Source organism: Notamacropus eugenii, chromosome 1 (genome assembly GCF_028372415.1).
Source record: "Notamacropus eugenii isolate mMacEug1 chromosome 1, mMacEug1.pri_v2, whole genome shotgun sequence".
Lineage (NCBI taxonomy): Eukaryota > Metazoa > Chordata > Mammalia > Diprotodontia > Macropodidae > Notamacropus > Notamacropus eugenii.
The window spans coordinates 290,950,242-290,978,028 of record NC_092872.1 but is presented as its reverse complement, the minus strand read 5'-3'; the positions used below and the strand labels follow the sequence as shown (position 1 = coordinate 290,978,028).

The window sequence follows — 27,787 nt, the reverse complement described above, 5'->3', positions numbered from 1 at the left end:
AGACCAATGCCTGACACCGTATACAAGAATAAAGTCCAAATGGGTACATGATCTAAGTATAAAGACTGATACTATACACAAATTAGAGGAGGAAGGAATAGTGTATTTATCAGATTTATAGAGAAGGGAAGAAATTTTGACTAAACAAGAGATAGAAAGCATTATGAAGTGCAAAATGGATAATTTTGATTACATTAAACTGAAAAGATTTTGCACAACCAAACCCAATGCAAATAAGATTAAGAGGGAAGCAGAAAACTGGGAATTTTTGCAACTAGTGTCTCTGATAAAGGCCTCATTTTTAAAATATATAGAGAACTGAGTCAAATGTACAAGAATACAAGTCATTCTCCAATTGATAAATGGTCAAAGGATATGAACAGGCAATTTTTAGAGGAAGAAATTAAAGCTATCTATAGTCATATGAAAAAATGCTCTAAATCACTATTGATTAGACAGACGCAAATCAAAACAACTCTGAGATACCACATCACACCTATCAGATTGGCTAACATGACAAAACAGGAAGATGATAAATGTTGGAGAAGATGTGGGAGAGTTGGAACACTAATTCATTGTTGGTGGAGCTGTGAGCTGATCCAACCATTCTGGAGAGCAATTTGGAACTATGCCCAAAGGGCTACAAAAATGTGCATACCCTTTGACCCAGCAATATCGCTTCTGGGACTGTATCCCAAAGAGATCATAAAAATGGGAAAGGGTTCCACATATACAAAAATATTTATAGCAGCTCTCTTTGTGGTGGCCAAAAATTGGAAATCAAGAGGATGCCCATCAACTGGGGAATGGCTGAATAAACTGTGGTATATGAATGTAATGGAATACTACTGTGCTATAAGAAATGATGAACAGGAAGACTTCAGAGAGGCCTGGAAAGACTTATATGATCTGATGCTGAGTGAAGGGAGCAGAACCAGGAGAATTTTATACACAGCAACAACCACAGTGTGTGAGGAATTTTTCTGGTAGACTTAGTACTTCACTGCAATGCAAGGACTTAAAGAATTCCCAGTGGTCTCAAGGCAAAATGTCTTCCACATGCAGAGAAAGAACTATGGGATTCAATCGCAGAATGAAGCAGATCATTTTGTTTTGTATTATATTTTGGTTTGTTTGACGATTTCTCCCATTCATTTTAATTCTATGCAACATGACTAAGATAAAAATGTATTTAATAGCAATGTATGTGTAGCACCTATATAAAACTGTATGCTGTCTCAAGGAGGAAGTATAGAGGTAGGGTGGAAGGGGGGGAGGGAGGAGAAAAATCTAAGATATATGGAAGTGATTGAGGAACACTGAAAACAAATAAAATAAAATAAAGTGAAATAAAATAAAATAAAAAAATCAGTAGCATCAAAGTATCAGCCTCCAGAACTGGCAGAGCCTGAATCACTGCTACTATCCTGGAAAACAGAAGCAGGGCAGATAAAGGGTGCCTGAAGCCATCCTTCAATAAGGAAGGGCCAGGGCCTCCAGGTGGTGGAGGAGCCACTCCAAAGCACTGGGCAAACTCAGAAGTAAGTGGGAACATAGGGCAGCCACAGGCACCAAAGGGACCACGAAGATTCTGCGTCCAGGTTCTCTGAAATATATTGGCATACCTCTGCCAACCAGCTTAGAGGAGGATTGTCTTTTAAAGGCTGTGTGTGTGTGTGTGTGTGTGTGTGTGTGTGTGTGTGTTTGGGTGGGGGAGGCCATGTTGGGGAGGAGTTAGTATTACATTAAGTTTATAAAGTTTGGGAGGAGTGATCATCTTTACTATGAGAGCTGGGCCTAACCATGAACAATGAACATTAAAGCTTTCTCCAATTATTTCATTCTCCTGTACTACTGTGGAAATTATTTTCTACTTGTCTTTATATGGCTTTTGTGTTTCTAAGTGGGTCAAGGCCCAAGTATCAGATGCATTTATTGGGTCATGAAAGGTTAATGGTTTGTGGAGTCCCTCTCCTAATTGTAAGACAAGCTCACTTATCTCAGTTCATTTTCTGTGAGTGTTCTAAAGAACCCATCTTGTCATATGCAGACGTGGCATTTTCTCCCCCAATCCTTAGCTAGGTCTCTCTGGCCAGGCTAGAGAAGCCTCCTCACTAATAAGGGAAGGCATGCCCGTGTGGCTCCATCCTGACCTTTGCTGGAGAGCACCTATTAAATGTGTCTCTGCTGCATCTATGGTGTCATACTGAAGGCAGTTGGGGCAGGAGCAGTCCCTGCTTTCTGGGGGATATGTCATTGCAACAACTTGGGAAAGTCTATTCTGGGGGTCCTCACCTGTACCCACAGAGGACAGGAAGGAGGGGCCAGATGGAGAGTGTGCTCAAGTCCATCAAAGTTTGGGATTGAACTCCCAGGGGTAAGTGGGGATAGAGGTGCTACTTTCTCTTCCTAATGGTGCTGAAGTCTTTCTTCGACCCCCTTCCAACCTGTCCATGAGAAAAGTCTCCTCTGTCCTCTTCTCCCGCCACTGTGTAGGCCCTGGGCTTCACGACACCCACGCACGCTCCCTGTCCCTGTCTCTCTCTCTCTCTCTCTCTCTCTCTCTCTCTCTCTCTCTCTCTCTCTCTCTCTCTCTCTCTCTCTCTCTCTCCTTGCAGGAGGGCCAAGGGGATGGGAAGCTCCTGAAATCTCCCCAAAAGACAAGGCTGAGGGACCTCAGCAGCCTCTTCTGATCCGCTTCTGGCTCCCCCAGCTGTCCTGCTGAGGTAACCTCTGGACAGGTGATGGGGCCAGAAGGGGAGGGGGGGGAGAGAGGAGGGAAGCAGCTGTAGCCAGCACTGCCTCCTAACCCACACAGCCGTCCACCAAGCACATCCCCAGCTCATCCATCTCTGACTGACCTGGAAACCCAGAATGTCAGATCTTCCTCTCACCAGGAAGAGGAGCAGAGTCTTGTCCAAATCCATACAGCAATCATAGTTCATAATAGCCAGGACTTAGTTAATGCTTTAAGGTTTGCAAAGTCCTTCTCACACATCTCATTTTAGCTCCACAACAATCCAGGAAACAGGCACTAGTATTTTCCCCATTTTACAGATGAGCACCCTAAGACAGAAAGCAGTGAAGCAACTTGTCCAGGGTCACACAGCTAATAAGTGTCTGAGGCTGGATTTGAACTCAGGATTGGAGTTAGGGTTAGAAACATAAGTTGTTGACCTCGTTGAGGTTGATTGATTCCTCCCCCAGGCTTATTCCCCTGCAACTCCAGGCCTTAGGACATCTCTTCTACCCAGTTCCTGAGTAGAACTAGCACTGACCCAGCTCTGGCTCTTCCCCTCAATCTTTCAAAAGGTGGCCCCTCAGGCTAGCACCTAGAAAGGCTTCTCAATGTCTGGGAGATGGGCAACCAGAGAGAGGGGCTGAGTCTGCTCTGACCTGCAGGGACCCAGGTCCTGGGGAGTGGGGGTGAGGTCAAGAGAGGGAAGGAGGGGAGCAAGGAGACCCAGCTCCATTTCTCAGGGGCTGCACTGAACAGCCCCAAGGGAGGTTTCCTGAGGGAAATGCAGCCCCAAATTCAGACACAACCTGAATCTCCTAGACCAGAGATAGCTGGTCAGCTGAAGCCAGGTCACCTCATCCTCCCCTGGAGCATTCATCTGGTGCCAATTAAGATCTGCAGATCTAGGAAGGCTGGGAAACTGCCCCCTCCAGGCCAAACATACGTGGCTTTCCAGCACCCTCAGCTGCCAGTGAGGGGCCTGGAGGCCCACCTGAGCATGGCCAGACTACCTCAGGGCTCCGTGTCCAGGGGAGCTCCCCCAAGGGAAACAAACAGGGAAGAGCCTACAACAGCCCCCTAAGGAATCGCTCAAGTCTTTCTCATAAGCAAGGTCTCTCCTGTGCCAAGTTCAACTGCCACATCATGGAACTGTCCTCGGAGCTAGCGGTTGTTGTTTGTGGCCACTCATATGACCAGGTACAAACTGGCCGGAAGATGAACACAACTTTCCACAGGAAATCCTGCTTTGGGCTCTCCTCTTATCCTGACCCGAGGATGCTTCCTTTGGAAAGGCCAGTGGGCAGGGCTGGGCCCGATCACTCTGGCAGAAGGCTAAAAACAGGTCTTTCAAGGAAGGAAATAATGGCCCGTTCACCAAAATGAAAGGCTTGTGGGTGGAGGGTGGCCAGGCCTCAACCCACTGGACCAAGAGCACTGAGAGATGGCCACCAGGCTGGGTGGGCTGCTCTCTGGGAAACTAGACATGCAGGGAAGGCTGAAGAGGAAATTCCCCTAAATTAGGTCAAAGGGCCACATCTGGTTAACAGCACTATGAATCAGACCAATAGCCCCCCAAGATAGGAGGCAAGCTGAGAGCACTACCATAACAAGGTAGCATCTTCTAAAAAAATAAGACCTCACCCAAAGCAGGACTACCTAAAAAATAACCCTAACCAATCACAGGAGAAAGGAAGAGAGGGAGAGTCAGCCAGGCAGGCAACAGACACTTAGGAAGCTCCTACTATGTGCCAGGCATGAAGAAAGACCAAAGTACTTCCAAAGAGTCCACAGTCTCACAGAAGAGAGACACCTGGCATCACAGCCAGCCCAGAGAGATGGCTGAGAGCACCCAGGCCTTTTGGACTCCCAGGGCCTTGGCAGACTCTCTCTTTGGCCAAGGGGGCCTCTGAGCAGATACAGATGAGGAGCCAAGAGAGGGAGGGTCTGAAACAGGCAGGGGGTGGGCGAACCAGGCCACTGGATGGAGGAGGGAGGTGCGAGGAGATAGAAGAGGGGCCAGCCATTGAACACTGCAAAAGAGAACTCTGCTTGGGCTCAGGATGTGCTAGGAGCCCCAGGAGGTTACTGATGGTGAAAGGGCGTTGTCAGGATGGTGCTTAGGGCTAGAGGCCAGCGAGGAGGGAGGAGAGCCAGGACAAAGGGCAGATCCCTCCCTCCCCCAGCACCTCCTGCCTAGTCCAGCGGGGGAGGCAACAGGGTCAGAGGAGAGGAGAAGATAGACTGGGAGGACTTGGAAAGACGAGGAGGGGAAGCACTGGGAGAGGTGGTAGAGAGAAGACCCAAGATCAGATGTAGCTTCAGACAGTTGGGAGACCCTGGTCAAGTCACCTCACCTTCATCTGCTTTGGTTTCCTCATCTGTGAAGTGACCTCCCAGATCAAATGAGAGAATTTCCACAAAACAACACACAATGCCCATCATTACTGTTGTGTTACCCATGAAGGCTAGGGCTGGGAAGATGGAGCTCCCCCCCACAGGCACTGGGGCTCTGGGAAAGGGAAAAGATAGTGAAGGCTGGAGGCTGAAAGAGGTGAGGGCTACACAAATGGATGGACAGAGCCAATATCTGAGGTGGTGAATGGAAGACTGGTCAGTGAAATGGCAGATTCACAGAGTCAGGCGGATATAGGGATCCCCAGACTCACCCTGAGGTGGGCAGGTAGCCCAGATATGGAGGCAGGGCTGGGAGGGTCTAGGGGCTCCTCCCTAAGGGCTGGTTGGCTCCGCTGAGTGGACAAGATCCCAAGGGTCCCTCTCCCCAGCTCCAAGTAATGATGCGAAATTACTTTGAAGACAGGCCCTCCTTAACTCTGAAACAGTAACCAAGCTGGGGAATGCGCGCACGTGGACACTCATGCACACGCACTTGTACACATCCCCATGTAGCCACACATATACACATGTACACTCATATGTGCAAGGCATACATTCTCACATGTGCACATATGCACATGTACTCACGCAGCTGCACCACCACACACGTACACATTATATACATACACACACATACATATATGTATATATATATATATATATATATATACACACACAGACATATCCACGCATGTACACACACAAAGGGATCAGGTTTGGGGGGGTTTATTAACACAAACAGCCCCAGCCCACACTAGGCTGATCACATTCTCCCAAGCCTGGGGAGGCCACTCAGACTATGGGTCCTGAAGCCTCCAAAAACACATAGATTTTCTCCCAAGATCTTTTCAAGGATGTAAAACTTGACCCACATCTATAGAAGGGAAATGTCTGAGTCCAATCCAACCCCAGAGAACAAGCACACAAGGTTTTCACTTAACAGTAATATGTATGTTTGTGCCAGGGGGGTGGCCCCTCCCAAAGTAGGGAGGCCCAGGCCAGCTGTTAGTGGGGAACTTGAGAGCACTTGGGACAAAGAAAGGGCAAGTATGAAAACCAGAAGGTGAATCTCCTCCATCTCTGCCCTTTTCTGGAAAAAAACAGAAGACAAAAATTGCCACCCATATTGTAAAACAGCACCAGAGTTGGCTTCTCAGTTGTTGGCTCCTGGTGTCATTTCCCTCCCCCCCCCTCCTCACCCCCCGAACTGGAGGCCCCCCTTGTCTAAGCCCCAGGGATTCCCTGCCTTAGAACCAATCCCCCTCTGGCCTGCCCCAGAATGGCCCCCTGGAACAGAGGCAGGGGGCTGGCTCTCTTCTGCCCCAGACTTGTCCTCAGTCTCTTTCTGACTCTGGTGGGAGGGGGCACTGGGTGTGACTTCACAGGGGTGAGCCCCCATGAGATGTTGGCCTGGTCCACAGGTTCCCTTGGACAGGCTGAACTTCAGGTTACATCCAACCTGCTTCATGGGAGCCATTTGGTCTTTTCCAAATGGAATCTTGAAACCCTTTGGCAATCAATGAGCATTTCTTAAGCACCTACTGTATGCCAGGCCTCACACTAAGTGAGCCAGGCAAACATGATCCAGCCCTCAAGAAGCTGCCAGGCTAAGGAGACAGGCAGGCAGTGCATGGACTGGAAACAGATTTCATTGGCACAGAAGGGGGCCACTCCCTCTGCCAACAGTGGGCTGTTTCTCTACACCTAAGAGTCTTGGGTGCTTAGACCATGGGGCAGCAAAGGGGCCTGAGGAGGTACAGGCCTCACCAGGTAACAGGCAAAAGAAATACCAGGTAACTAAAAGATAATTAAAAGAAAATGGGGTGAGGGGATAGAACAGGAGTTCTTAATGTGTGGCCCTGAGACCTCTTTTAAAAGATGTTTTAATAACTGTATTTCTGTATAATTTGCTTCCTTGCTGATCCCATATATCTGTGCTTTTGGGAAGGCATCCCCCACCCAAATGTAGGCAGGGCTCCTGACGAAGGGAGGCTTGGGGACAGGGGAGGGGGCACAGCAAACAGTCCATTTGAGAGGAAGATGAGCCTTGAGATCCTGCCCGGTGCAGATGAAGCAGGACAGCTGAAGTCTGTTCTGTTGGCCTCCAAGTAAGAACCCCAAGCAATGGGCACATGAGGCACCCAGAACAGGAATGAGTCCCCAACAAACAGGACTTTCCAGCGGAGGAAGGGGAGTGAGGGGGGGAGGGAGGGCTGCCTGGCCCAAGTTTTGGCTTCAGTAACAGGGAGCAAAGCACGGCCCCTTTCCCCAGCATGCCTAGGCAAGGTGTGCACCACAGACTCACCAAGTGAGAGAGCCACTTACTAGAACAGCTACCCAGCCCCAAGCCAAATTCCAGATCTGGGTGGGGCGGGGTCTCAGGGGGATTTCCCTAGGCTCTGGGCCCATTTCCCACTAACAGTACAAGGTCAGGCAGGAGGTGAGACCCAATGGGTTTCCAGCTTTTAGCTTTGGGGGGAGGGGTGGGGAGTGAGCCCAAACTCACCTAAGCTCCATCACCAGCCCCAAACAGCCCCTTTGCCAGAGGGTCCCTACTTGTCCCTCTGTTCTCCGCAGGGAAATGACTTGAACAGATGATTCTTCCCAGGGCTGCCCCCATAGCTGGGGCAGGGAAATTCTAGGATTTTAGGGATCACTCAGCTCCATCATGGGCCTAACAGGGTACTCCATTATCAGATTCCCTACTTTTATTCAATGCCTGCTGTGGGGGAGGGGGGGGGCGGGGGGGCACTGTGCTGAGTGGGCACTGGACAGATAAGCCCTGGAATGCACAAAAAGTCATGGAAACATCAGGACTTGGATTGAAAACATGGCAGCCAAGGGGAGACTCAAACATTAAAGGATCCCAATTCAATTCAGTAAGAAATGTGTCTTCCCAGAGAGTGAAAACTCAACTGGACTGACTGACAATAGCTGGAGCAGGAAAGATGTGGCCAGCCTGGGCCCATCCCTGACCTTCCAACAGCTGCCTACTGAGTGATCTGAGGCCACTTCCAATACCACACTGAGCCTCAGTTTCCTAGTCTGTATGAAATAAACTAGGTAACTCAGCAGATAGAGGAGCAGAGCTGGAACAAGGAAAACCTAAGTTCAAATCCAGCCTGACACTTAGTAGCTATGAGATTCTGGGCAAGTTACTTAACTTCTATTTGCCTCCGCTTTCTTTTCTGTAAAACAAAAGCTTATGTGCCTAGAGTTGTGCTGAGGACAAAATCAGGTAAACAAACCACAAAGAGTTATCTAAGTGCTATTGTGACTATTATTATTTATAGTAGCTAATGATAAACTGGTACCACCTCTACAACAGAACCAAATGGCAGGAATGCCCAGCACACAGTAGGTACTTAGTAAATGTTGACTGAACTGAATAGAACATTCATATATACTGATTGTATATATGGGGGGGGGGGGGGGAGCCGGGGGAACTGAGGGAGGGTGAGAAGACCAGGCAGGATAGCACTGAGGTCACAGTCTGAGACAATAGAGGGACTTTGGAAGGGAAGATGAAGGGGTCCCCTTGAGACTGAAGCACCAGGGAGGGACTAAGGGGCTGGACAGATAGACTGGCACCATGACCGTTAACCTCACAAAGCAAAAGAGACTGGCACCATTGAGAAAGCCCAGACCACAGACAGCACCAGTGTTGTACTGTGCATATTGGACAGTTTCCAGAGACTTTCCCATTCACCTATTTCCACGATTTCAACTCCTAGGGATGACCGCCCCAACTCCAATGCATTCTGGGGCCACTAGAAGTGACCCTCCTTCCCAAAGAAAGTTAGTCTTTCTCTATACCAACTCTCTTTGGAACCAAAACAAATCAGAGCATTATTGACTTAAAAAAAATATGCTTCCCTCCTCTCACACCCCTTTCTGCTGATTCTGAAATGACAACCCACAAAAACACTGTTATTAAACCACCTCCTCCACCTCAAAGTCCAAAAAGGGCCCTCTAGCCTGAAACAGAAGAACCAAAGCTTCCCCAATCCCCATGATGTTGTTTTTGATTGGTTTTTTTTTGAGGGGGCGGGGCATTCTCTACAGGTTTTATGACCTTACCTGAAGCCCCAGACTTTTGTCTGGAGGGTGTACCCTGCTCTGGGGGCTGCACCTCATCTGAAGGGAATGTATCCCAAAATATCCCAGCACCCCCTCTCCTGGGGGTGAACTGCCCTGGGCCTCAGATTCAGCCAGGGACAAGCCTGTATATTTAAAGCTAGGCTATTCCGAGATATCCTGTTTTGAAGTGAGTTAAAGGCATTTCCCCACTGCTCTCCTGAGGAAGCCCTCACTCACAGGCCCAATAGGCCAGCCTGGCCTGGCCTGGAAGTGCTCTGTTCCTGTTTAGAGGGGAAGGGGGAAAGCGGAGGCCATGGGGTCAGTGCAGACTCAACCTGCCCAAGGAAGGATCCCCTGACCCCATCCTCTGGGAGGAGCCTGGACCCACAGGAGAAGCACAGAGAGGCAGAGACAAGGCGATGCCCCCTGAGGAAGGAGCCCGGCTTGATGGCTCAGACGCAATGATCCTTCCCCCAGTCTGGGAAAGAAGTGGGAAAAAAATCTCTGACTTCCCACTGATGTCCAGACATGCCTGGCAGGAGACCCCATGAGGCAACATGTGGCTCCCAACAGTTCTGCCCAGGGCCCAGGCGACCATGGCCATGGCCACTCTCCAACATGTAGATTCCTTTGGAGGACACAAGCATGCCCAAAGGTAATTCCAGAGTTGAGAAAGTCTTCTGGGGTCAGCAACAGACTCCCCACAAACAACCACTATGCCACAGGACAGCAGGTATCAGCATCTCAAAGGTACTACCATACCATCCTGTTGGTCCTTGCCACCCCAGGCTGGCACCACTCCCTTTCCCTGTAGCTCCACCCCCAGAGACTACTTGCTCAGACCCACAGCAGCCACTGCCTGCCCCCCACCTCAAGGTTTGTCATTTAGTTGCCACCAATCTGAGACCATGGTACCCCCTCAGCCCCTCTAAGATCAAATACAGATTCCCCCTGAGGGCAGTCAGATATGTCATGACCTGGTCCTGGCTTCTGTTTCAGGCCTCCCTTCACCTTACAGTACTCTCCTACTACAACAGCCTGAGGCAGGAGGGGGTTCTGCTTGACTCAGTCTCCCCCCATCCTGACCATCCTCCATTCAGCCACCAAAGGTCCAATCATATCACCAAACTCCATGGGCTCTCTATGGCTTCCAGGATCACATACAATACACTTGGTTTGGCCTTCAGAGCCCTTCCTAGCCTTTGCAATCTCCTTACAGCTCACCCCTGACTCATCCCTCTATCCAGTGGCCCCCATATGGCTCCACCAAGACCCTGTGTCTCAGCTCTGGGGATTCTCTCTGGTCATGCCCCAGGCCTGAAATGCTCTCCTTCCTCTACTCACACTACTGACCTCGTGGCTTCAAAGGAAATCCCAGCTGACATCTCCCTCTGCCCATGATCCCCCCTGAGAGCTGGTTTTGTTCATATTTGCCTATTGTCTTCCCATTAGGTAAGTGGCTGGAGGGCAGGGTCAGTCTTTCACCTCTTTTTGGATCCCCAGGGCTTAACACACTGCCAGCACATAGTAGGCCCTTCATAACTGTTCAGTGATGGGCGAGATTACATTTTCTGTCCCTTCCACATCCATTCTACAAACCTCAAACACCTGCTATGGAGAAAGGCCTACACCACACTGGGCACTGGGGAGCTTGTGAACCACGAGGGGCCTTGGCCACAACTTCAAGGAAGCCAGGAATGCCCTCCACTGCACAATCTCTGCTGTCATGGGCTGGAGACTTTGAGATCAGCGTCAGTCAGGATGCTGAAAGGCAGCCCAGAACACTCTTGCCCTAGTCACTGTCACACAGGGTCACTGGTGGGGAATCGGCCTCATCTGGGGCTGGGCCCTGGAGGTCCCAAGGATTGCGGCCTTACCAAGCCAGCGGACAATTTCTCATGGACACAACACTGGAGGAGCCCACTGCATGCATCCTTCTCAGACATGAACTCACACACAATCCCAGACCCAGTGCCCTGAGGGGCTCCAAGGCCCCCAGACCCCTTGTTGTTTTTCACACAAACTGTGCCTCCCCCAACCTCCCCATCTTAGACCCATCCCCTTATAGTTCATTTTGTCCAATTCTGCCCAGAGGGGCCACCCAGGATGTTAGCTATAAAATTTGAAGGAGCCTGTGACCCAGGCCTTTCTGCAAGAACCAAGCACAGATCCCCAGGGCTCCCTAATGGAGACTCATTTCCTAGTTATCAGACAAACATTAACAACATATCTCATTGCTCTCAGTCAGCCCACAGCTTCCCAGAGTTAAGAACGGTATGAGAGTCAACCTAGTTAGAGCCACATATTTGACAAAGCAGCCTCCAACCTGCCAACCTAGACACAACACATGCCTTCCCTCCCTGCCAACCCCCCATCAAAAAGGAGATGAGGTGGTTTGATAGCCAGTCTAGAACCCTCAACCCATCAGAAAGGCGAAGAGGCTGGTCTGACCTTGCCAGCCTACAACCTCGCGCCCCATCAGAAAGGAGACAAGGCCAGTTTGGCCTCCTGCTGAAGCCATTCATGCTGCTGTACCTGATCACTGCCTCCTTCTCTAGATTTTCAGCGACCACTTCTTTAATATCATTCTAGAATTTTTTCCAGAAATCAAAGTGAGGCTCACTGGCCATTAGTTTATGGGCCATTCACTTTCCTTTTTTCAAAAACACCCCGCATGGAACGGCGCAGCCCACAAGGACACACGACTAGGCACCAGGCATGTAGCGGCTTTTAAACAACCGAGAGAGGCGAAGAAGGACAGAAACCTGACCCGGTGCCTAACAGAGGTCCATCTTCCCAAGCATCACATTCCACTGTTTGAAGACCAAGATCAATGAGATGAAAATGGGCCATCAAACCCACCAGCAGACACTGGGATTTGTTCTCAACCTCCCAATCTGAGGCCGCTTTCCCACCCAGAGGGGAGCCCCAGACCCAACTCACCCCTGGCACCAAGGAAGGCCACACAATGGGATCTGGGACCAGTTGGGAGGTCCCCCCTGCCCCCAGCCCCCAGCCCAAAGAGAAGCCAGCCTGCTGGCTCTCCTCCCAATCCGGGAGGAGAGGACAGTGTAGAGACACCCCACCCAGCTCCTCACACTCTCTAGAGTCCAAATTTCACTGTCTGGTGGACAAGAGGTCTCCCGTTTTCTTAAAGGTTGATCTCCCTGAGGACTAAGCCAAGGGAAAACCATCTGTGGTGGGAAGAAGAGGCTCCTGCCCCTTCATTCACCAGGCCCGGCAGGGAGCAGATAGCCACTCTGGCTGCTGGGTCAATATTTGATGCCTAAAAATATTCAGAATGTTTATTTATCCAGGCCACTGGGAATGAATGGTCTTTATGTGCATGCACACTTTTGCCTGACTATGAGTGAGTGTGAACCTGGCAATGCCCAAGAACCAGGGGCCACTGTTAGTGGCATAGACCCCAGCACAGCGTCACTGCCAATGGTCAAGTAGTCCATCCAGGCTGCCAGCGCCTCGTGAGCAGCCAGGCTCCATGCAACTCTTCTCTGGAAGAAGTCGGAGCAGCCTTGGCAGGCCTTGCAAAGCCTCCTTTCCTAACTCTGGGCATGCAGAGAGGGTCTCTGGGACAGGATGTCTGCCAACCCTCCCCTTGACCTCCACCAACACTGGGGAACAACTGGTAAGCTGGCTGGTTTGGCCTGAGGTCCTCTCTGGGAGGAGAACCTGCTCTCAAAGTGAGCGAGGCAATGGAGAAAGCAAACGGTCAGTCAGCGGGGAGGCGGGAAGCGGCCCCCACAGTTTACATCACTCCAGCTGTCCTGCCTGTCCAGACAGCCCTGGCAGAGGGGCCAGGCTTCAGAGGCCGCCCAAGGATAAGGGCACAGTCCCAAAGACTGGATATTGCAGCAACTTCCAGTTTCTGAGTAGAGAATAAGAGAGGCAAAGGGGCAGGGGCTCAGGAGGCACCACAGAAGTGATCACAGAACCTCCCAAAGGGTCATGCAGAAAGAACCCTCCAGACCTGCCTTGAACACAGTTCCCAAATCCAAACCTGCTGCTTCATCCCAACAGCAGTCAAGTTGTCCAGGTCGCTCAAAACCTCAAATTCCTTTTCTGCTGTACAGGGTCATCCCAGTGACCTACATGGAGGCTCTCAAATGCTGGCATCCTGATTCTCCAGGGATTCTGATGCGCTGATGACGACGGTCAGACAAGGGGGCTGGAGACTTATCATAGATGAGGAAACCAAGGTTCAGAAAGGACCCCATCTATGGCAAACAGCCACAGAGCATCCCAGAGACCAGGAGTCCTTCCAGGAACAGGTAAGGCTGAAGCTGAAAGCTCCTGGGCAAACAGCCTGGGGCCCTGACCATGTGGAATGAACACTCCTAGCTTGTGCCAGGTCACCATCTGGAGCAGAGGTTCATGGGAGCAGGAAGCATAAAGGTGCCAATGGCTTTGAGTGAGGCCCCCAGGAGTCACCAGGCCCTGCTCTGCCTCCCCTCCAGTCCAAGAGGCTCCCAGAATTTTAACAAGCCAGCCAAAAGCACTAGAACAAGATATGAGGACCATTCATGGGACAGACCTGGGAGAGCACATGCGGCACCATCAGTGCCCCCAGGACACAGGTTCTGAGCTCTGAGAAGCCTGCAGAGTCTACCTGCAGACAAAGACTCGCAGAACACCAATGCCCGCCATTCTGCTCCAGCTGGATGCTCAGCCACGAGGAGCTCCTCCTCAGCCCAGTGGAAATGCCCGCCCCTGTCACCCCTTTTGAAAAGGGCCACAGATAGAGAACTAGAAGCTAAGGGGATGCCCATCGAGGCGGGAATGGTTGAACAAACTGCACTATGTGACTCTGATAGCATGGGAGTGTGCTATGAGAAATGATGAGCAGGATGCTCCCAGAAAAGCCTGGGAAGACAGCAAGATTGTGGCAGGATCAGCCCTAGAGGACTCGGCTCTTCTCAGCAATGCAGTGATCCAGGACAAGGCTGAAAGGACTCTCCAATCCCAGAGAACTGCTGGAGTTGACTTTTCTTACATGCTTAGAGTTCTTTTGTTGTCTACCTTTTCTTTCCCCACATGACTTATATGGAAGTGTTCTGCGTGACTACACATATGCATCAAACTGCTTGCCTTCTCAATGAGGAAGGGGGAGAGATGAAGGGAGAGAATGTGGAATTCAAGTTTTAAAAATGAATGTTAAAAATTGTTTTTACATGTAACTGGGGAAAAATAAAATACTAAATAAATTCAAAAAGAAAGAAAAAGAACAAACAGAAAATCAGAGGAAGCTTTTAGTGGGTGAATGCAAGCATGGGAGAAGGGTGGGGATCAGAGCTCCAGAATGGTGGCCTCCTCCCACCCTGAAGGAGGGGGGACTTGGAGCCGCTCTGTCAGCACCCAGAGAGCAATTCTGCCTCAAGAGCATCTTCGCCAAATCCATCTGACTTTGCCAAACATGGTGCTGCCATCTTCTAATTTTCTCTCCCCCATGATCTCTATGATCTCTATGATCCTGTCGCACTGGCTTCCAGACGGTTGCTCAAGCAGGGCATGCCCCCTCCTATCTCTGTGCCTGTCCAAGGGCTGACCTCCCCCAGGACCCCCATTTCTAGCACCCTCCTCTGAGGTGACCTTCCATTTTCTCTGTCTGTGGCTTGTGTGTTGCCTGGTTTGCACTGAAGTGAGCTCCCAAAGGGCAGGGATTGTGTTTTCTGTTTGTCCTGGCTTTCCCAGTGGGTAGCACAGCACCTGGCACCCAGGGAGCACCTCCTAAGGTTCACTGATCAACCACTGAATGTCCCTCCAGTTGCAGGGCCATGAATACTCCCCTCTTTGTAGCCAGCTTCCACCCTCCAGATACCTACCCTTCAAATAAATCTGTCCCGTAGCTCCCAGGTCCAAGCTCAGGCCACTGCACCCACAGATACACCTGAACTTCCCAACCCGCAACATGACATCATGGAAACAGGACATCCCCAAGGCTGGCCTAGCCTCCTCCTGGATCTTCACAGCTTAGAGATGATATGCCTGGTTGGCTCCAGCCCCATTCCCGTATTGGTGATCCTGGGCCTCACTTTCCTCACCTGTAAAATGAGATGAGCCTAGCTGGCCTTTCTGGCCCTGGATCAACATCCTTTAGGAAAATAGCTGCCCTACCCACATCAAGTCATTTCAAGAGCTCACACCAGTTTGGTGCAAACTGTGGGGAGAACCTGGCAGCCAGGACAGGGCACCTGCATGTGTGGAGTGGAGAGAAGCCCCCAGAAGATCATGGATCTCAGCCAGGACAAAGGGCCACCCCCCTCCAGTGTGACAGAGAAGGAAACAGAGGTCTCAAGAGGTCACAGACCAAGGAGGAAACAGAGGACTCAACCAGGACCAGGTGCCAACCTCAGCCACCAGGAGCAATGACTGGCCACAAGCCAGGGATACAGGAAAGGGTTGGGGAAGGGTCAAGGCTCCCCACAGCCCCTACAAGAGAATCTGGAGACACTGTCACCCTTGTCATTGCTGACGATGGTCCTTTACTCCTGTTTTAAAGGACAGCAAAGGCCAAGAGCCACCAAGAACTTGGAAAGCCAAAACAGGACCAGGACACAGGCTTCAGAAAGCTGAGCAGGGAAGGGCCCAGGGCACTTGTGGACAGACCTGTAGAGCCCGATGGGGTCAGCTGGCTGGCCAAAGGTTAAGATAGGAGGCTCTGAGCTGGGAGCCCAAGTGAAGCTCAGGCTACAGAAAGTCGACCCTGATGTCTGCAGGGCCTCCATGGAGGAGTCCAGATCACCTCCCCAGGGCAGCTGTGGCCTCCCTAACATGCATATCTGGGGAGCTCCAGAACAGCCAAGGTTTCATTAACAACATTCTCTCCAAGAAAGATGCCTTGCAAAGGGATGATCCCTCCTCAGTGGCCCACACCTGCCTCTGGTAATTGTAAAGTGCACAGCTCCCTGGTCAGAACCTTTGAGGCCATAAGGCACCAGGGCTGGTTCCCATGCCATTCTGAGAACTCAGTCCCCTTAATGATCTGCTGACCACCCTAGAACTTCCATCTCTGGGGCATGGAGAATGATCACCAGAGTTTGGAAGGCCCTTCAAGACCTTTTAGTCCAGCTGCTATGTTCTGCCTCTAAGGGGACAAGATCGCCCACTGCATCAGGAGAAATCAGGAAAGCTTGGTCTAAGAAATCCTGGGATGGAAACCCAAGTGCTGGAGAGTCCACTGAGCTATTCTCAGTCCAGGGAAACCTCTCCTGCCCCAAGGGCCACCCCTTCATCTGGTCAAAAGCTGATTACACGTCTGCCAAACACCGTCCTGAAATCACCACCTCCGCCAGATTAGGAGATCCCAAAGCCCACCTCAATACTCTAATGCAAAAAGCACAGCCAACTTTCAGGGGCTTTGCCTTCTCTGTTTAAAAGTCTGCTAACAAAAACAAAACCTGGAGGATGCTATCATAAGCACCAAGCCCATGAATGAAAGCAGGAAAAGGAAACCTTCTTGGCAGGGAGGTGGGGGACTCTGGGGACAGAATGGTGAATACCTTGTCACACGTGGCTGCTTCATAACTGAGCCTACTTGGTTGGGGCAGTGAGGACAGATGATCCTTCTCAAACACAATGACAGCAAGAAACATGAAGTGTCAGAACATGGGACCAGCCTCAGTCTAGCATTTCAAATTAGAATTTCCAAGGGCTTACAAAACAGAGTGCTCAGTGGAGAAGCCAGAGACGCCAGCAGGAGGAAGGCAGACTCTGGCAGATTGGCAGAGACAGGCCCACGGATCTGGTGCCTTCCTCACGGTCTTCTCTTCTAAAAACCTGAATAGGCTTCTTTGCCAAACTGAGCTGCAGAAGGAAATGGCTGGGGAAGAAAATGATGCGTCCTGTTGAAAAGGAGGCCACAGAGAAGCACACTTCTGCACAATGGAGAAGCAAATGCTAGCAATGCAAAGCATGGCACAAACCAACGCCCACAGCCCCCTAAGTGGCTGACCACCAGGCAGAGCTGGGCCAACGGAACCAGGGCCTGGAGAGCTCCCGTGAAGCCCTCTGCCTCCTCTCCACCAAACGTAGGTGGGGAGGGGGAAGCACAGACAGGGACCCTTCCAAGAAAGGGTTCAACAGCAAGGTAGGCGCCATCTCGGGAAAGCCAATGATGTGAAACCAAAAGGCACCAATAAAGCAAACCATAGGCATCTTCCCTGTGGCATCCTCGCCCCCATGGCACCCTCCCTGTGACACCCTCCCTGCAGCACCCACACTCCCATGGCACCCTCCCACCCTGACCTGCTCCACAACTAACAAGCAGAGGTCACAGGGGATTCACTTGCAAGGTTTCCAACAGTGAACCCAATGAGAGGTTGAGGAAATAGCAGCTGATCACAGCCCTGACCCATCATGCTAAAAGGCTGGCTCCCAAGTCATGAGACCACACCGGCCGGCCCTCTTGCAAGCATTCATCCACCCTGCCAGCTCAGTTGCTAATGAAAACAAACAGGTGGACAGTGTTTGTTCAGAGCTTTCACTGTCACCATGGAGAGTAGCTGGCAGAAAGCCAAGCACATCGAGGGCTTGAGGAGAAAGAGGCTCAGAGCCCAGCAAGGCCGAGGCTGGGCTTTCCCTCACTGTAAACTCCATGAGGGCAGGAGCAAGATCGCAGCACCCCAGTGTGGGGAGTGGGGATCAAGGAAGGGAGGCATGCCCACTCTGGTACACCAACCACTTGCTGTGGAGCGGCTGCTGTCCCAGCCCCAGGAAGAGCGTGAGAAGTCAGGCAGGGGACCGATGAGGCAGGTCGCTGCCCACCCCCACGCTCATGTGCATGCACACTCATTTACACACTTGCACTCACACATGTGCACACACAAAAAACATGTCCATATACATATGCTCACATGTGCATGCACACACAAATATACACGTATGCCCATGCACACACATGGGTATACACTCACACATGTGCATGCACACACACACTAGGTATCCACGGGAGATGCTCCCAACTTCCTAACCAGGGGCAGCCGACCTTCCCACCACACAAGCAGCCTCTCTTCCTGGGGAAGACAGGCAAGGAATAAGCAGTCAAAGGTAATCAGAGCAGGAGGCTCTCACCACATCATTAGCCCGTCTGGAACAAACGCTGGCACCAAGCTGGACAGAGAAAGAGCATAGCCCCGGCCTAGCCTCTTGAGCCCTCACCACTGCACACACAGGGCACGGGCCCAACAGAGGCCCAATAGGCTGATATGGGCCATCCTGGGATGGCAGCGGGTGACAATGGGGCCTTGGCCCTCACCAAGGGTCTGAGATGTGGATAGAGGAGGCCCATGGTGCCTGGGCCTGGCTGGTGGCCAACTTCCCAGCCCCTCCATTTGGCTCTCCCACTAACGTGCACTTGGCAGAGGCACAGGGCCAAGAGCACAAACAGCCCAGCATCCCCAGTCAAGGGAACGGGCCAGTGGCCATATTTGGCCAGCTGGGGCCTCCAGAACAGTTGACTCTGGTGGTAAAACATGCCTGTCTCACTGGCAGATTCCGGCCCTCTGGGAGCTGACGTGCCACCCCTCCCAGGAGGATCAAGCCTCTCACCCAGGAAGAATCCCCTTAAGGGCAAAATTACACAGATGATGGATAGAGCACTCGGGAAGCCAGCTCAGTCAAGGAAGTGGGTTTCTGACGCCACAACCCAGTGCCTATGGCAGTCAGGCAGCCTTCACTTGGTGAAAAGAGATGCCTGTCTGTGGCCTCAGCGGCCGAAGCCCCTCAGACAGGCCTCTCTTTAGAAGTCTCACCATCAAGGCACCCTCCTCCACCGTTTTAAGGGGGAGGAGCTTGTGTGTGGTCAGGGGCCTGTAATGGGCAGTCTGAAGTCCTGGATTCAATTCCTGGCTGCGACACTGGCTAGCCCAGTGACCTTGGGACAAGCACTGGCACAATGAGTTTTAGCACCTGTGCTAAATATTCTCTCCACCATCCCTTCCCATGCTGACTCGATTCACCGAGCACCTCTCATGTGGCCAGAGCTGGGCTGGGCACTGGGGGAAGGAGCAAGTGTGAGGGTTACCAGGTATGGCCAGAGGAGTGCAGTGCATGGAGAAGGAAGAAGGCCTAGCCTATGTTTGAAAGGAAGCTGGGGAACTGAGGAGGTACAAGGGGAGGAGTGGGGAAAGGAGGTGTTCTAGTTCCAGGCATGGCGCATGCAAAGGCAGGAAAGAGCGTCCAGTTCATGAAGGTAAGAGGTAGGGAAGAAGTCGCCAAGTGGAAAAGGAAGCCATCTTTCTTGTCAAGAATCTACACCTGAATTCTCTCAGAGGGAGGGAGCCTGGGAAGGTGGGTGAGCACAGGAGTGGTGCAAGCAGGCCTTTGTCTTAGGGGAAGTATCTAGGTGGTGGACTGGAGGCAGGGAGGACAGTGAGGAGATGCCTCCACTAGCGTGAAGGCTGGACCACCAGGGCAAGTAGGAGCAGTGCCGCCAGGAGGCTGCTGGAGTAAGAGAAGGCACGGCCCCAAACAGAGGTGGTAGGGCATGGTTAGCTCCATCTGGCCGCCAGGACCCTGAGGCTCGCCCTGACTGCTGAGCATCCCCTCTCTGTGGTTCCAAAGTTGGGGGCCTCCCTCCAAGCCTTCAGGTAACAAAGACAGGGCCAGAAGCACCAATCATTGGCACACTCTGTTCTCCTCTTCCGTCAACCCAGTCCCTACTCCCTGCCCCACTGATGCCAATGTGAGTTCCATAACTGCCTGGGCACTCAGCACACACCCCACCCCGAAGGGCTCAGCTCGAGCTCTCCTGCCAAAAGAGCCAGAAGCTGCAGGCAACAAATGGCCTGCCACCCTAGGGCAGCCTAGTCACTCAGGGATCAAGCTGGACTTCTCTTCCCTCCAGGTCTGGCTGCAGCTCTCTGTAAATGCCCACAGTAGTTCATTCTCCAGCAGCTGCCCAGAAAAACCTGTAGCCTTGAATTTCGAGTTCTGGGGGTAAGAGCCTGGGAGTGACGGAGACACATAGGCTTTTCTTCTCCTTGCAGAGATCCTCTGTGACCTGGAAAGGCTCTGGGGATGAAAGAATCTCAGGACTGCCTCCAAATCAAAGCCACAGAGTGACCCCACACAGCCCAGGTGGGAGCTGCTGCTTCCTGGACAGGAAGCCAGGCTTGCTGGGTCCCTGGAGCTCTGGGAGGGCAGCCCTGCTCCCAGCCCTGGGAGTTCACCCAACAGAGAGTCTCTGCCCAACTGCCACTCACTGAAGAGAATAGGCCGAGGGCTCAGCGAGGTGGGCATTGGCCCAGGCTGGAGCACAGAGAGGGGTCCAAGGATGGGCAGCGTCGAGACCTCCAGCACCAAGATAGCCTCTCCAGCAGCCCACTGCCCTGTGATGAGGCAGGTCCTGGGCAGGCAGGGTCACTGGCTTTGGACACAAGAGGAGCCAAGTTCAAATCCCTCCTCTGCCATGCAGAGGGACACCAGGATGACTTGGATCCCCTTCTGGGACCCTCAGTTTTCCTACTGTCAGATGAGAGGTGCCAGCAAGACGTCCTCTGTAAAATGAGGGAGAGTTGGGTGGCACAGCAGATAGAGCGCAAGGCCTGGAGTCAGACACATCTTCCCAAGTTCAAATCTGGCCTCAGACACATACTCACTGTGTGACCCTAGGTCAGTCACTTCACCCTTCTTGCCTCAGCTTTTCCATCTATAAAATGAGGGGGGTGGGTCTACGTGGCCTCAGAGGGCCCTTCAGTTCTCAAGTTAGGACCCTAGGCGAGTTAAAGTGCCAGCTTCAATCAACCCCTGGGCACTAATGCCCCAAACGCTGCCCATGCCCTTCGAGGCCTCAGCCTGGCCCAGGAAGAGCCACATAGTGGGAGCAGGGGACCTTCCTAAGTATCTATGTGACATGGGGCAAGTCACTGACCCCTCTGGGCCAGCACTTCTGGCCAGTGAGGCCTGTCGGGAAGGCTGTGACCCAGGCCGGGCTTTCTGGAGACAAGCTGGAACTCCCCTAGTCTCCCTAGTTGGGCCTCCCTTTGACCCAGTGACACACCCACTAGGACTGTCCCATAAAGAGACAGAAAGGGCAGAAAAGGACTCACCTGGGCCAAGAACTGGGAAACAGAGGGAGGAAGGATGAAGCTGACAACAGGGTCAGGATGCAACAGGTCCTGATGCGCCAGAAGCAATGATGTCCTGTGCAAGCAGAGCCCTGTGTATTGAGGGCCACCATCTCCAGCAGCAAGGATCAGCCACAACTCAGGAAAAGCAAGGGGAAAGCCAGCTGCCCAAACCTACCTGCCACTTGACAGACTCCATGTGTACTTTTACAGAGATGTTGGCCTAACTATGCCCACTGGTCACATGGACTTTGTTTCCCAATGAGGGGATAGGACAGAGAAGGGAAAATAATCTAGTATTAACTGGAAACAATCATTTGGAAAGAAAGGAGTTTTCAAAGCTGAGGTTCAGAGTAGGCCCTAAGTCACCCAGGCTCATCGGACTTGCAAGTTTCCGAGCCAGGATTTGAACCCAAATCCCCAGATAACCAAGGCACACACTTCATGGCCCCATGTTGCCCAGCCCCATGTTGCCCGGCCCCATGTTGCCCGGCCCCACACTGCCCTCCCACCCACCCCATCAGGTAAGGGGCCTGAGGCTGGGGAGCCCAAAGGAGGATCGCAGGACAGTCTACCAGGCCACTAGCCCTCTTTTCCCTCTCAGTTCCTCCTTAAGAAGACGATCAAGGAAGCCCATGTCCAGAGTCTCCCTGCCTTCTCCAGGACAAGGCACAAACTCCTCAGTCTGGCATTCAGAGTCCCCAGACCCTGGGCACCCAAAATTCTCGGCCTTGACCTCTGCATCCATGCCATGAGTGTCTGGCTTGCAAACCCTCACTCTGTTGATGCTGACTGCTTCCCCCTCCCAAAGGATCTCTCCAAAGCTGCCTCCTCCAGGCTGCCTGCCCAAGGGTGACTAAGCTAGCTGGGCAGGAGCGGGCCATGCATTCCCTCCTCCTAAGCCCACACCCTTTCAGGAGGCAGGGGAAAGGTACTCCCGGTCTCTGAGGACTTCCAATTCCATACTGCTGGCTTCCTAATCTGACTCCCAGTAGCCCTGAGTGCACAGCTGGCTCCCAGTCAGGCCACCATCCTCGCTGCATTCCTGGGCAGAGAAGCCTCGGCATCGGTGAGCTGTCCCTTCTGGAGACTGAGGCTGAGGACAGGACTGCTTTCCTTGTGATAGTTACTCACGATTCCCTGCGCACATTTAGGGTTACGGGTCCTGAAGGTCTCACTGCCTAAAATGCTCTTTATTTCTGACTAAAGGCGGCTCCTCTCTCTTGTCTCTCAAAGATCCTGGGTATAAGCTGTGGCTGCCATGCAGCACGCGGCACCTACTCACTTTGGATCATCCATCACAGGGGATGAAAGGCCCAGCAGAGAGCAGCAGCCCTGGGGTTCATGAAGTTTCAGGATCCTTCACATCAGCTGTACCCCTTCCATATAACATGGAAAGGAGGTTGGGGCCATGGAGATGCCTGAGCCCTGACTGCAAGCATCAGGAGCTTTCTGAGGAGAGCCACAAGGAGAAAGCAGGCCTCGAGGGGGCATTCCAGGTCCCATGTTCCTGCTCCCCAAACAGCAGCAGCCACGACCTCATCTGCCACCCCTAAAAGATGCCAAAACCTTTCTGAAGGAAGGAAAACACAAGGCCAGTTCAAGAATAATAAGGCCCCATGGAGAGCTGCCTTCTGGCCTGGGAGCCACCCCTCAAGCCGCCAGCTTCTCTCCTCAGTCCAGGCTGACAGCTGATCCACAGAGGTACCCACTTCACCCACCAAGGCCACCAGACATTCACAGCAGATAGCATGCCCAGTATTGGGGCATCTTTCTGCCTGACTGTACCCCAAAGCCAGGAGGCACCAAAGGCACACTACCCTTGGTCTCCAGGGAGTTTCCAGAAGCTTCAGGCATCTCCAATGGGTCAGGGGAGAAGTCCCCAATGGAGCCCATTCCAGGGAGGCAGCATAACTGGCCAGAGGCTCCAGGGGTCAACTTCTCCTCCCCAACGACTTCACTAGAGTCACTCTGAAGAAAGGACTCCATGGGCATCAGGCCAAAACCCATCACAGAGTTGGGTGGTTGTCTATCTACTCAAGATGTCTGAGCTGCCCAGCACACTAGAGCAAGTGGTGAATCCCATCATCACACACTCACCATCTACCAGGAGGCATAAGAGAGTTCAGCAAGTGACCACCCTCTCTCCATTTCTCTCTCTCTCTCACACACACACACATACACATGTATACACATGTATACATACACGCACACACTGCACACGTACACATATGCATGCACATGCATAAACACAAACACACATGCACACATACACGCACATGCATGAACATACTCCCCTGGGGGGGGAGTCACAGGAGCCAACACTCAGAAAGGGGCTTTGGAGGAAAGCAGGAGAGGAGCTAGAGGTACATGGCCCACACAGACATGCCTCCATTCCCAGGGAAGGCCCCTAAGGCCAGGGTGCTATGCTGAAAGCACACCCAAGGAGACCCAAACAACAACCTCCCTGCCCCCGATTGACCCGGCCCAGCTCCCATGGGCAGGGAGGCCCCCCGATCACAGTGACATTCCTAAGACTGGCTGCCCTCTGGTTCTTCCTCCTCCACTGAAAGTCATCTTCACTCCTCCAACCCAAATAAGAAGCAGTGAGAAAAGAGGCAGCAAGGCTCTCCTATCACCCCTTGCCCACCAAGGACGGGTGCCAAGCCCTGAGCCCATCAGTATGCAGCTGGGATGACTTGTTACAAGCCCCCAAACTGTTGTGAGATCAGTGACCCTTTTACCCTGTTGGCTAGCCCCACCAACTTGTTTCTGCGCTAACAGAGCCCGCTGAGCCACACTCACTCTGTGACTGTTTCCAAATGAGCCAGTTGTAGCCAGCTTCCCCACCGCCAGCTTCTCACTGCTTCCTGGCTTCCACCCACTGAGCCCTCCCTCCTCCAGCTGGCAGCATGGCCAGAGTCCGCAGCCGACCGAGGACTCTGCAGCTGCTTGGCCTGGGAAGGTTTCTGGGCCCCGCCCCACAGAGGCTATCAAACTTGAGAGCTCTTTGTTTAAAAGTAGGATTTCAAACAGACACATAGAGCATGACGATCCCAAGGTAGTAATGTCCAGCAGGGCCTGGACAGCCTCTGTCCTTGGCAATGCGGCAATCAGTTCAACTCACCCAAGAATTCACAAGTGATTTCACAGCTTTTCCTACCAAAAGCTGGCCTTTGCTTGAGAGTTACATGGAGCAGGCTGGGGGAAGCTGGTCTCAGGCCCAGGGCAGTCAAGGCCTACACTCAGTGACCCTGGGCAAGTCACTTCCCCATTCAGGGGGGTTCAGCAGAAGGCTTTCCTCAACACGGAGATGTGCCAGGTCTGCTTCCAAAAAAGACGTCAAGCGAGATTCTAAAGGGATGTAAGCATGAGGCTCATCTGAGAAGCCCCAGGGAGCCAGTGACAGCTTCGGAGTCAGACCTGGGTCTGGGGACCATCGCTGTGACAGCTGTTTGGGCAGGGGATGAGAGGAGAGGGAGCTGGAAGCCGGCCAAGCCACAAGAACGTTCTGGCAAGGGAGGAGCAGAAGGGCCTGGAGGGAGCAGATTGCAGGGGCAGGAGAAATAGCAAATGACCAAGGGTTCAAAACCAATTAGCTGGGGATGGGGGGAGAAGGCAGGCCTGGGGCTGGTTAGGGCTAGGGAGGTTGGGGAGAGGGTGGGGGAGGCTGTGGGGGTGGGGGAAGAAGGCAGACCCTGGAGTTGGGGGATTGGACAAGGAGAAAGCAGGCCCAGGGTTGGGGAGGTAAAAAGTTCATAAGCTCAAGATATGCCTTGGTCATCCCAGTCGAGATGTCCTTGCAGACTGCAAGGTGCGATGGGTGCCTCTGGAGCCCTAGTTCAATTAACTTCAGGTATTTTGTGAGTCTGATTCCTTGTGACTCCCTGTGGGTTTTCTTGGCAACGATCCTAGAGTGGTTGGCCATTTCATGCTCCCATTCATTTTACAGATGGGAAACTGAGGCAAACAGGGGGAAGTGACTTACCCAGAGTTACACAGCTAGGAAGTGTCTGTGACCAGATTTGAACTCAGAAAGATGACTGACTTTAGGCCTGGTACTCTATTCACTGTGGCACCCCTAGCCGCCTACTTCAGCGATCTATTACCTAAAGGCAGACCTTTCTGATCCCACTACAAAATGTGCTTACTTCCTTCCAGTCATCCTCCAAAGAGCCAGCAGCACATTCCTCCCTTAAACCTAGATTGGTTTCTTCCAGAAAAGGCACTGGGGAGGGCCACCTAGAAACTGAGTAACAATTACCTATAACTGGGTCAACATAACCTTGCCATAACACTTGTAGGTCAAAAAACCAAGACACATCCTCATGGGACAGATCCAAGGGCCCTCCATTTCCTGGATCTGTGCAAAGCAGTGGAGTGAAGGAGGCCGTGGAGCCCAGAATACCACCAGTGTACAGTGAAGTAGGGGTGAGTGAACACACTCATTCCTGAAAGAGAAAAGAAATCCAAATGCACTCCTTTGGAAAGCCAGGTGAGCAGGAACATCCACGAGCAAAAAGTGACTTCACTGATCTAAATAAACAGAGATGACAGGTAGCCTAGAGAGCATCTCTCTCGAGATGATGAAGAGGAGGCCCTGTGAGGGAAAGAAGCCTGAGCAATGTTACCCAACAGTAAGAAAGTCAGAACTCAAACCCAGGCCCAGAAGGCCAAACTCAGCTCTCCTTCCCCAGTCCCACATGGATTCTTCTGGTTGATTATTCAGGAAGTCCTCCACACTATTTATCATGGTCATAAAATTTTATACGTGTTCCTTGAGACCTCTGTTTTATTACATAATGAAAAAAATCAGGCTTCCATTGTAAATAAATAGACGGGGCCCAGCCCTGAGTCAGTGAGGTCTGTTTGGTGAGTAAACAATGTCCGAGGAATGGCCTCCCCTCTCATTCCCATCATCACCTTCCCAGGCACCTGAACAATTGGCAAGAGGACCACAACCTCACTCATCTTTCCGAGGCCTGCTCAGTCATGACTGAGCTGAACCCAAAGTGTCCTCTTTCCCAAGACCTTGGTTGCCATGTGCTCGGCTGCCTGTCTCCCAATCAGTAAGCACCTACCCTGTACCAGGCCCTATGCTAAAGACACAAAGAAAGTTGAAAACCAGTCCCTGCCTCAAGGAACTAACAGTGGATGAAGGAGGCCACACACAAACAACTCTGTCCAAAGAAGCTCTAAGATAAACTGGAGATGATGATAGGATGAGCAATAGATGGTACCACAGGGACAACAAGATGACACAGTGAATAGAACACTGGGCGTGGAGTCAGGAAGACCAGAGCTCAAATCTGGCCTCAGATACTTATAGCTGTGTGACCCTGGATAAGTCACTTAACCTGTTTGCCTTCATTCCCTCATCTGTAAAATCAGCAGGAGAAGGAAATGACGAACCATTCCAGCTTTGCCAGGAAGACCCCAAATGGGGTCATGGAAGAGTCAAACATGACTGAAATGACCAATATAGAAGGAAGGCATTGGTATTAAGAGGGATCAGGAAAGGTTTCTTGGAGAAGCTCAGACTTCAGCTGAGACGCAAAGGAAGGCAGGGGAGGCAGAACAGTGGAGATGGAGGCAGAGAGCTCCAGGTAGGGAGCAGAGCCAGTAAAAACATACAGAGTGTGGAGCTTGAGGATCAGCAAAGAGGCCAATGTCCCTAGATCACTGAGGTGGGGAAGATAGAAGACTGGAAGGTAGAGAGGGATAAAGTTATGATGGACTTTAAAAACCAAAAGATTTTATATTTAATACTGCAGGCAATAGGGAGCCAGTGGAGATGAAAACTACATGGTAAGATATGAATCTTAGGTAGATCATTTTAACAGCTGAGGATGAATTGGAGTGGGGAAAATATTTGAGACAGAGAGACCCTCCAGGTGTAAGATGATGAGAGTCTACACCAGGATGGTGGCAGTGTCAGAGGAGAAAAGACGGCATATTTAAAAGATGCTGCAGAGAAGTTAATCAGAGATGCTTCAGAGGGAAAATGGACTAGAGATGCTGCAGGAGGCAAAATGGACTAGAGATGGTACAGAAGGTGAAATCAACAGGCCTTGGTACCATATCGGATCTAGCAGATGAGAGCAAGGAGTCCAGGATGACCAAGAGGTTTCAAGCCTGGGTGACTGGGAGGATGAAGGTACTCAACAGCAATAAGGAAGTTAGGAAAGGCAGAAGGAGGAAAAGAGAATGAATTCAGTTTTTGTTGGATCTGAGATGTCTCTAGAACATCCCACTCATGATGTCTAAGAGGCAAGTAGAGATGAGAAACTGGAAAGCAGAAAAGAGGTTAGGGCTGAACCACAAGGTTTGAGAATCATTCCCATAGAGACAATAACTGAATCCATGGGAGCTGATAAGATCACCAGGCAAAACAGTCTAGAAGGAGAAGAGGCCACAAGACAGAGCACTGTAGGGAAAGGAAGCACCACAGCATGACCTAGATGAAGATTCAGCAAAAGGAGACTGGGAA

The 27,787-nt window shown here is 51.8% G+C and overlaps 1 protein-coding gene across 5 annotated transcripts in view; it reads right to left on the bottom strand.

Moving 5' to 3' along the window:
• Window positions 1-27,787, bottom strand: part of INPP5A (inositol polyphosphate-5-phosphatase A) — a 227,238-nt gene that overhangs the window by 178,034 nt on the left and 21,417 nt on the right. The window contains exon 1 of one of the 5 annotated variants that reach the window (XM_072629122.1): window positions 24,103-24,354. The exons of the other annotated variants lie outside the window; for them this stretch is intronic. Within the exon in view, the coding sequence (XP_072485223.1) occupies window positions 24,103-24,339 (237 nt within the window). The 5' untranslated portion in view covers window positions 24,340-24,354. Of the gene's footprint in view, window positions 1-24,102; window positions 24,355-27,787 lie in introns of those variants that run through there. 5 annotated transcript variants of the gene reach the window in all.